Source organism: Manis javanica, chromosome 2 (assembly GCF_040802235.1).
Source record: "Manis javanica isolate MJ-LG chromosome 2, MJ_LKY, whole genome shotgun sequence".
NCBI classification, from domain to species: domain Eukaryota; kingdom Metazoa; phylum Chordata; class Mammalia; order Pholidota; family Manidae; genus Manis; species Manis javanica.
In genome coordinates this window covers 120,469,674-120,480,521 of record NC_133157.1, presented here as the reverse complement: position 1 = coordinate 120,480,521, position 10,848 = coordinate 120,469,674, and the positions used below count along the sequence as shown (strand labels likewise).

Genomic DNA, 10,848 nt, shown 5'->3' with positions numbered 1-10,848 from the left:
CTATGAAATGTCAGCATACCAAAGTTGCTCATAATACATGAATAAAACTTCATTAAACCCCCGTGTGTAACTGCAAATTATACCCTATTGATGGACTTTAAAGAAGCTTAGTGACTCATAATGCTCACACTTTTCCTGTTTAATTATTTTTAGGTCCTAATTTTTCCAGTTTTAATTTTACCACTGTTATTTACAACAGCATTCTTAAGTGATATAACATCTTTTGAGATAAATAAGGGCTGTTTTTTTTCCTGAAGCCATCAGTTTATTGTATTAGGACCAAGTTATGGTCTTTCAATTTGAAGTGTATTTATGCCCCAGTATGTGGTCTGTCTTGGGCAATGTCACAGGCACTTGAAAAGCATGTACTCTGCTGTTGTTGGGTGGCGTGTTCTCTAAGTGTCCATTAGATCCAGCTGGTTGGTGGCTCTGTTCAGTTCTTCGCTGTCCTTGCTGATTTTCTGTAGAGGAATTCTGTTACAGAGAGAGGGAGGGTCAAGGCCCTAGCATACTTCTCACAGTAGTGAGTCCTCCTTTCATTGGTTGTGCTTTGGCATTAGGAACACACACATTTAGGATGATGTCCTCAGTGAACTGGAGCCACTCTAGCCTTTCTCAGTCCTTTTACTTTTAACCTAACCTATGTCATTTGAAGTGAGTTTCTTATGCAGTACATAGTTGGGTTTGGTTTTTTTCCCCTGTCTTTTCATTGGTGTGTTTAGACCATTTTCATTTAATGTAATGATTGGTATGTTTGGATTTAGTTCTGCCATCTCTTGTTTTTTAGTGGTTGCTCTAAAATAAAGTGATTTTAATTCTTAAGTATCTAAGAGTGAGCTTTTTCTTTTATCAACTGCTATACTCTCACCTGTTGCCAGTTTCTTGTATAAGTATTGTAAATGCTCTCGTTTAGGTAGGTCAGCTTCTGGAGTAGAGGGAATTTCAAAATCAGAGGAACTCTGTGAATCTGCATTGGTACTAAGATTCGGCAACCTTTTTTCCTGAAGTATGTGTTTCTCACTGCTTATAGTTGGTTCTCCAACTGTATTTACATCTTCATCTCCGCTTTTCAAATCAGAGTAAAGAGCCTTTGGACAGAGTAAACTTTGTTCCATCTGAGAGGCAGAAATATTCTCTTTAATTCTTGGTCTATAGCCATTTTTGTTCAAGGAGGTAATATCCCCACTGTTTCTCTCCTGGGAAGATAACAAAACAGTGTCAGATTGGCTGTCCCAGCCTTGACTTCCTTGTTCTGATATGTGTGTTGACTGAGAAGAGTTCTGGGAAGAGATGTGAGTTGATTCCCCATCAGAATCATTGAAAACCTTTGGTGATTGAGAGCCTCCTGCCTCTATGGAAGAAGGGAAGTTTTCTGAATTGTCATCTGTGATATCATTGTTTCTTTTAAAGAACACTTCCCACTGTGGTACTTCCACATCAGCCTTTTGCTGAAGTGGAGCAGGAACCAGGCCTCCTTTAGATGAAGATGGGATTTGTAATTCTTCTTCACTTTCACTGTTGGATTCTTCACAGTCTATAAAGTTGGCCCAAAGTGAGGTTTGCATACTCTCTGCTTTGAAGCATCCCGTGCCTTGTCTCAGTTTTTCAGGCTTGTTTGGTGATACTGTACTCGTTGGAAATACCTCAGGGTGAAGAGTTCGCTGGTTTGGAACCTTGTGCCTTAAAGGTACTGGCAGATCATCAAAGAGATCATCATCCTCCTCCTCTGTGGGAAAACAAAACACATTTATAGGAAACACAGAATGCAGTGGGAGCCAATGTGTGCTTTTAATTGAAGTCCCACTGGTAACATTTAGCTACATTTTGGGACTTCATTCTTCTTCCAAAAGAAATGAAAAGGTCTTATATTCAACTACTACCCTTCAGTCTCTCTAATGCCAGACTGTGAGTTGAAAATACTTATGTGTTCTCCAAATAAGGCCACAAATAATGCCCGTATCAGTGGTTCTCAACCTTGACCATCCTCTAGAGTATCTTAAAAAAAATAAAGCATTCTATATATCATTCCACACCTACAGAATCCCTAAAGGTGGGACTCAGTTTGATTTTTTGCTTTAAGTTCTACAGATGATTCTGTTTATCATCCAGCTTTGGGAGCCACCTGGACTAGGTTTATAAACTCCACCTGCAAATAGATGCTCAGTGAGTTTGAAGTTTTCCTTCTGTGAACATTTTGTTGATACTTAACTTTGTACATGCTATGGGCTGAATGTTTGTATCCTCCCAAAATTCATAGTGTGAAACCCTAACCCCAGTGTGATGGTATTTAGAGGTGGAACCTTTAGGTTATTTGATTTAGATAAGCTCTTGGGGGTTGGGGGTTAGCACAGGATAAGTGTTCTTGCAAGAAGCAGCAGACAGATTTCTCCCTTTCTCCATGCCCATGCACAAAGGGAAGGGCATGCAAGCACAGAATGAGAAGGCGTCTTAGCTACAAACCCTGAAGCAGGCCTTCACTAACCAGATCTGCCACGCCTCAATCTCAGAAGTAGCTCTCTGGTGTCTAAGTCACCTGGGCTCCAATATTCGTTACAGCAGCCAAAGCTGGCTAAGTTTATGAGGCTCTGGCAGACACTAGAGAGACACAGATTGATCAAGCTAATTGCATTAGCATAAAGTGAGCTCAGTCCACTTAAATTCCTAAAATGAGGAAACTTTACTTGGAGAATGAAATTTGTGCAAGTTGAATGAGAAGGCACAGTATTTCTTGCTCCTCTAAGGGCACCTAAGGAAATTAAATGCACACAAGAAAACTATATATGTGGCAACTTAATGTTCTAGTGCTGGATTTAGTGTTTCCTGTCTTCCCAATGATAAAGGATATGGCTAAACATATCTTTAAAAGCCACTAAGAAAAGTAGAGCACAGACATCATCATCCAGCCCCTATTTTACCAATGAGGAGCCAGGGACAAGAATCAAACCCAATTCCAGTGTTATAATTGTTTATCCTTTCCCAAAAGCCTTAAGGTAACTAAGATGTCTAGCTACTGTTTTTGAAATCATCCTACTCTCCAAGATAGAGCTTTATTTTAAGTCAGGGATTATACATGTTTTAGCTCCTAGTGTGCCAAAGTTCTCTTTAAATGAAATGTTTTTGTATCATCTCTAGATCAGTGACTATACCAATATCATGGTATGTTTCAACTGTAAAATATTTTAACTCACCTATATGTATCTAAAAAACAAGTAAAGTTTCTGTACTATTAGAAGTTTATTCTGACATTGTATTCTGTTTTATAACAATTTACAGATTGTAAATGTCTCTATATGAAAAGGGAAAGACAAAACTGAAAATATCACAAATATAAGTGTGTTGAAATCCTTAGTAGCTGTTATACAGAAATGCACATGAATCCAATTAAAAGGGGACAACTATAGATCCTTTCCACTGCACTGTTGATATCTGGTATAACTGTATCAGAAAACAATTTGGCAACACATATCAAGCACCTTAGTTTCTACAATTTAACCCAATGAGAGATGTGAAACAGACTTACATATAGTATTCACAATATTATTGTAAACTGAAAAGTTCAATATAACCTAAATGTACAATGACAAAGATTAAATATACCACTGTGTAGTCATTATACAAACTATGCAGCCATTAATTTGACCTCCAAAGCCAAGGTCGTCCTTCTTACCTGAGTCTATGTGGGTTGTTCTAACTCTCTTCAGTTTGCCAAGTGGCTTATACTTTGGCTCCGTCCTTTGGGAAGATCGGCATAAAGGCTTTAGGCTGAAAGGAATACAAATATTTCATTTTTCCTGTTGGGAAAGCTGCTAGAATGTAAGATTGATTTATAGAGATTGTAAAAACTTGGCCATGGGGGAAATCACCCAACTACTTTTTTAAAAAAGCAATGTTTAATAAGCACTTAAATACAACCTGGTAGATTGCTATCTTTCCTCTTATACTGCAGAAAAGCAGTTTTCCTTATTCCTTATTTTAAAAAACGAGGGAATACGGTATGGCTAGCCACTTCCCCCTCCCTGTTTAATGGGGTTACTTACCTCTTGCAAAAATCTCACAAATTTATGTCTTCATTCTAGAGGATGAAAGCTAAGACATAGTGAAGATAAAAGCCCTTCACTGCCAACTTCTTTAAGCCAGATTCCCAGAAGCCTTTAGCATTATATATAACATTGCTCACTTATGCTCCCACCCAGAAACGGATTCACAGCCACATCCATTTTATATCCTTACCCTGTTCTCAGGTCTGAAACTATCTGGATTGATCTGGTTCAACAATAGATTTCCATGAGTAGTAAGTACTCACATTTCTATAACTTTATCCATAGTTGTGCCTAATGGAATGACATTTGGATATGCATTCACAGGGCAGATGTAGCTCAAAAAATCTTTAATCTAGAAGAAGGAAAATAAAGTGGATCAGTTATTGCTATGGTGAAAGATCTGGGTGTTAGAGAAGCAGGTAAAGAGAGATCAGGGGAAAGAAGCAGACATGTCTTATGGCTCTGGTTCCAGTGCTGGCTGCAGATCACCTGACACCCTTGTAGGAAGAAGAAATACCCAACCCTCAGGCCCTACTCCCAAAGAGCCTTTCAGTGGGGCTTCAGTACAGTCACCCATTTTTCAGGTGATTCCGTTCCACAGTAAGGACTGAGAATGACTAACAAATGGGCATTCAAAGGTTCTGTATTTCCTTATATGACATTCGTTTTCTTATCTAAGAAAGTCAGTAACCTATAACCAATCCCTTCAAGAAAATTAGACTTTAGTTGAATAATACACAGAAGAAAATAAGGTCTTAGAATTACATTCTTTTCTCTGACAAATAACTTAGTATTCCTAAGGGAACTGCAGCTTCATGGTTGTTTGGTTTTTCTAATGGTTCAATCTAAACAAGGGCAGTTTACATGCAAAAATTTCATGAACACCGATTTCTGCAAAGTTCAGAAGCAGAAGAGAACCCTGCCACTTTTCCTCAAAACATCTCTCTAACACAGATAAGCTTCAGCTCTGTCACTTACTAGATCTTGGTGAACCTGTGATCTTGGCCAAGTTACTTAAGTTTCTAAGTCTTAGATGCTTCATCTGAAAGTATAAATGAGATAATGTGTGTACAATGCTTAGCCCAGAACCTTGCACATGGTTAAAACATTCAGCTATGCATTCCAAGGTTGGTAATGACAACATGAAGATTTTTATTTCCTTCTGCAAATGGGGAGACTGAAGCACAAATTATTAGTATCCAACTTTTTCAAATAAACAACCAAATCAAAAGAGGTACAATCCCAGGAATGACCAATTCCTCCATATTAAAATAAAATGGCTACCTTAATTAAGACAAAGATCCATTCTTCAGATATCATTCATGAACAAATTATTTTGTACTTTAAAAGCAGACATGCAAATGGTAAACATTATTTACCTGCCCAAAACCTATAGGATTTGCAAAATCATTTCAGTTGAGGCTGGTAGAAATCTGAGGCTTTTGAAGGAACAGATTAAGAAAGTAAAGTCAAGCCTATGCCAGAAATGACTCACTTCTACTCAGAGATCTAGTGCCACAAGGAGACTAGAGACACCCACCAGAGGGGTACATGTGACACTTGTACAAGTTGATGTCCTTCCATCAGATGGTTGCCTTAAAACAATTCATTGTCAGTTCTCCTCACTGGCAATAGTTATGTTCTGTAAAGTCATCATGAACACTGGGCCCCAGCTCCTGGGAGGGAAGCAAGGTTCCTGTGAACCTGGGGCCACACACAGCACTTTTTTCAGCTGATTGATATATCCTGTTTGTTTAAAGACACTTTTAAATAGGTACTGTTGACTCATTAACATGGACAGTTTACATGCAAAAATGTAAACAGCACCATATTCGTGCCTGAGCAGCTTATCAATGATAACATGCATTTCCTCCCTGAGACCTGGCCTGGCCTTCCTGTGCTCAGGAACTAGCCAGCACTAGCTACACGTGGAGGCCACATGAAGCAGTGATTGAACAAAAGTGCAGAAATGTGAAAACACAGCACTAAGCAGTCTGCGAGCAGTTAGGGCAGGAGAGGTGCAGCCTAGTCCGGCCAGAGCGCCCCCAGTTTTCATTTGGGGTCACAAACAAACCCTAGCCAGGAGGCAAATCTGTAAACAAGGAGTCCATGGATAATGAGGATTTAGAAAAAACTGAAAGGAAATGACATTCAAATATACTATTTATGTTCTACTTATAGGATGAAGTCCTATTAGTTAAAGCATTTCAGGAAAGCCTCTCTTTCTCACCAGACCCTGGAGTAAGAGAACTAAGCAGAGTGGTGACATCATTTGGGTGACAACTTGCTCTAATCTGGGGGCAGGGAAGGCAGGTGAGCTGCTGCGCTGTGTCTCAAGCAACAGGGAGATACTTCCTCACTGGGAGGCAACACTAAAACCTCATCCCATATGAGCATCTAATTACACCCATGAAGAGAAACAAGAGTTTTAGCTGGAAAAGTAAGGCCTACCCTTCTTCCCGGTTAGATGCCCTTCCTGTGGCTCAGGCAGAAAGAATACTCAGCCATGAAGGGGTCAAGAGGAAGGGGCCCTGATGCTGAGCCAGGAGCCGAAACAACACTCACCAGGACAGGCCTTTGACGACAACCTAAGATGCAGACTATTGCTGAAGAAAAATTTAATTATACCATTAAAATGAGTTACGTTCAAGTTCTCAGATCTATTTGCAATTGAACATTAAGGTTATTTAAGAGATATCACTGTATATTTTAATAATGTTATGAAGAATCATTTCCAACACCAGGGCTGATTTGACAAGAATTCCACTACCTGGAGCTCTGGAAGAATCCATCTGTTTAAATAATTAAAACATCCACAGCTCACAGCTGCAGTGCTATGTCCATGTATCCCACACACAAAAATAGTAGTTATCAGGGAAATGGATTTTTTGCACTTAAAAATGGATTTTTGATCTGCAAAACTAATATGTCTTAAAGTGTCATAAAAGGCTTACATTTATACTTTTTCTCCAGTGCATGAAATTATTGAATCTCTGAATTTGTAAGATGGTAGCATTTACTTTGGAAATACAGGAGGATTTTGCAAATGAATTAAAGTCCCCATTCTAGTAGGTCAATTTCCCACATAACAAGTACCATACAAAACCATTTAAGCCTTTTTAAACTATGTCATTCTATTACACTGTATCTTTCTTAAGGATAGTGTCCATATCTCATCTTCATTTTTCCCCATTGCTGAATATTCAGAACTATATTTTAAATGGATTTTCAGTACAATCAAATTTTGGAAAAGGCCAAGAATCTGGACAATGCCTTAAGGCTGTCTATAATGAGATTTTTATCTGTAGTAGCTTCAAATAAAATTTATGATTCTCTTATGATAAGTAAACAGAACAACTGAAGTGGGGAAGTTAAAATACATTTAGGAAGCAAGAGTGGAAAAGAAAATGTTTTAATCATTCATATTCTTCAATGTTTAGGCTGAAAACAGGTGATAAAAGCAATCTCCTTTGCACTTAGTAAACACAGCTTATCCACTGAGATATTTTCCCTGCATTTCTTTAGAAAAGCCACAACAAATCTTAAGCAGTAGACAAAGAGATGCCTCTGGGGGCCAAGGGGGCCACTGCTCTCAAGCATGAAGGCCGCTGAGCAGTTGGCAACAGGACTGTGAGCACATGGGGCCCTCTCACCTCACTGTAGGAGGAGTGAAAAGAAAAGCACGCTCTGTATGAACTCTCTCCAGTCCTAAAAGGAAACAACACAAAGTTAAAGGGCCGCTTATCAAAACTAAGCTAAGTTCTAAATTTCAAGCCTTCCCATTTAGGCTATTGCAGTATGAAACCACCCTATAATCAGGAATTTCTTCTAGGGATAGTAGGGAACTCTTTCCAGAAATACAAATATTTGTATACATTTTGAACAGCCAATATTAAGGAAATGTTGCTAAGATATAATGGTCATTATAGTGCTCCCCCTCTCCTATTCCACTAAGGTTTTCTATTCCCTACCACATCCATTTGTAACTCCTTGCTAAGCAAAACACCTAATCCCTCACCATTCCCTCTACCTGAGCAGAGTAGGCCGCAGGAAATACTGGCTAACGGTATTAGCTATTAGGTCTGAAAGCAGCATCTCTTAATTCTGAATAGAGTTTAAATTTCGTAAGTTATTTTCCACAATTGTAATATATCCTCTTCTTGGGCTTACGCTAGATAGCATTTAAACTAAAATAATTCAGACTATTTACCTCATAGCAAGGCTTCTCTCAGACCTGTGACGTTGTTTTCTTACCTCACAATTACATTTGTTTTTCTGGTTCTTTCTCCAAACCACATAGTAGATGGCTTAATGCTGATTGTGTAGAGTGGAATTCTGTTTTTGGAAGTAATCCCACAGGGTAATTTATTCCACTGAAAATACTCCTCTGCCTAAAAAAGATTTTAAAAAAATAAACAGTTCAACATTTTCAATAAATCTGTTTGCAGGTGTGTCTCAAAAATAAATGTTGGTAAGTTTACAGACATGAAAATTAAATGTAGACATGAGGACACAATCAGATAACTCCAAATCCAGGAACATTCTGCAAAAAAATTCTTCAAAATATATATCTGTTTTTAAAAGGCTGAAAAACAATGGGACTACTTTACCAGACATTATGTTTACAGAGTACTCCATCTAAATCCAACACTGTGGGCGCCCTTGGTGCTATTTCCTAGAAGGCTGCAGAGGAGAGCCCTCCAGGGCTCGCCAGCTGTGTTCCACTCAGTATTTGTAATGCTCTGTGACCTAAGAATGATCTTAAGCCGCTGGAGGTGGTGTTTCAAGGCAAGTAGCCATGTGGGAAATAACAGGAGTAGCAATTACAAATCAAGCTACTTTGTGGAATATGAGACAATTTAGAGCAAGAAGTAATTTGCCAATTAAAATATGTATGGGGTGTGGGGGTACCCAAAGACTACAAATCCAACAGAAAAAGGACAAAACTGCATCTAGTTTATACCAACATTACTTTTATCCATCCATGAAGTCACTGGGTAAGTGTGTGTACATGCACAAATGATAAAATGAATTCATGAATGCAAGTTACAATTTGCAGTTTACCAATCAAAAAGTAATTTCTTACTTTGTAGCTCTCCTCCAGAGGACTTACACAGATGATTCCATGCTGTGGATAAGAATCCTTTTTTTTTTTTCTTTTAAATTACACTTTATTTTAGGGCCGAGCAAATATACTTCAGGCTTTTGGCTGATGGGGACAGTAATACCACCACACTAATTATCTATATGTAAGTTCAGTGTTTACCAAAATAAGAATTACCAGCATTTGGATACTAAATTTGGGGAAATGCACTGCATTTGAAGATCACTAATTAGTAGTAGTGATATTGAATGACTATATAAATCAAAATGAAAAAAAGGAAGTTGAATTTCAAAATTTACTACCTGGCATTTAGCCACAGAAGGGCATTTGATAAGAAAGTTCTATGGTGACATTTGAAAATGAAGTACAAGTGAATTGCAAAGACACTAGAAACATACATTTGAATTTGAACTGGGAACACATGTAACTATTTCAAAATTTGAAGCCAAGTTATATCTAGACATTTATCTCAAATGAGAAGAAAAATAAACTTTATAAATGTGCACATGAGTCTCAAATATAAACAGTAATGGATTGTGAATATTTTCCTGAAATTATAAACTCTAACATTTACTAATTTCATCACAAATAAATTATTCATTATATAATTCACTACAAATAAACATACCAAATGTGTGTGAATATATTTCATTTAAAAGCTATAAGTATGTATATCTATTTACTAATTCTGAGGTTTATGGAAGGAACTGCAGCATTGTAGAAACTGCATATCCCTGGACTGATAACTTAGGATCAGGTTTTATATCTGTAAACTGAAGAGCCTAGAAAATGGAATTTCAGAGGTTCTTTCTGAACCTATTTGTTTTTCATGGTCACACAGACAATTTACTATGTACCTTTGGGTGCCGACATGCATGGATCTGAGTGCTACGGTCTGTTGTGAGATGCTGAAGAATGTCAGGCATGTTTCTAAACATGTCTAGTTTATCCACATGAACCTGAGGAAAATAACATATAAGCATGTTATTTGAATTGTATTTTCTACAAATAAATTGTTTAAGAGTAATTAATCAGGGGTAAACCATCCAATTAATGAACGAATTCTTTCTTGAAACCTAAATTTTGGCTGTCTGAGTGAATATGAGCATTCTGCCAGGATGTCAACAGGCAAAGGACCCAATCTTTCTCCCACCAGTAAGCCTTACAGGCTACTGTTGGTGGTGATAGAAAATTCCAGAGTCTTGGGTGGTGAACTTCACTGGATCATGCCAGGACTGTCCTTTAGTCTCTCAGGAGTCATTCAGTTAATATTTATTGTGCATCTACTATATGTCAAGCCTGATTCGAAATACTGGGTTGGTAGCAGTGAACACAGCAGACAAAAACGACCAACAGCCACTTGCTGGTGAAGATGCACAACATGCCATCCCCGGGCAGCTGGTTGGGGGAGACAGCTGGACCAGGAAGCAGAGACCCAGTCCTCCCTTCCTACACATCCTTTACTGGATTAAAAGGGGAAGGGAGGACAGATGCAGAACAGCAAAGAAAACCTTGGCCACCTTAAGAATTTTAAGGCGGGTGATAAGTGTTAAAACCAATGTATCAGTTTTACTTAAAGCTTCTCTTCTGGGTACTTCAAGGTAAACAAGTACCTAGGTTGATATTAGGGTTATGAAATGGCACCAAAAAAAAGCACTCTCATTTGGAAGTGTAATTAGAATGTCAAATTGCTGTGGCAATTAA

At 38.2% G+C, this 10,848-nt stretch overlaps 1 protein-coding gene across 6 annotated transcripts in view; it reads right to left on the bottom strand.

Moving 5' to 3' along the window:
• Nucleotides 1-121: 121 nt before the first annotated feature.
• DCLRE1C (DNA cross-link repair 1C) overlaps nt 122-10,848 on the bottom strand; it is a 70,962-nt gene continuing 60,235 nt past the window's right edge. For 5 of the 6 annotated variants that reach the window (XM_037001684.2, XM_017660333.3, XM_017660335.3 and 2 more), the window contains 6 exons: nt 10,002-10,103; nt 8,295-8,431; nt 7,694-7,748; nt 4,304-4,392; nt 3,668-3,762; nt 122-1,726 (listed from right to left, as the gene is read on the bottom strand). In XM_037001684.2, coding sequence (XP_036857579.1) covers nt 819-1,726; nt 3,668-3,762; nt 4,304-4,392; nt 7,694-7,748; nt 8,295-8,431; nt 10,002-10,103 — 1,386 coding nt within the window. In that variant the 3' untranslated portion in view covers nt 122-818. The remainder of the gene's footprint in view (nt 1,727-3,667; nt 3,763-4,303; nt 4,393-7,693; nt 7,749-8,294; nt 8,432-10,001; nt 10,104-10,848) is intronic. The other variant, XM_037001685.2, reaches the window with a different exon arrangement.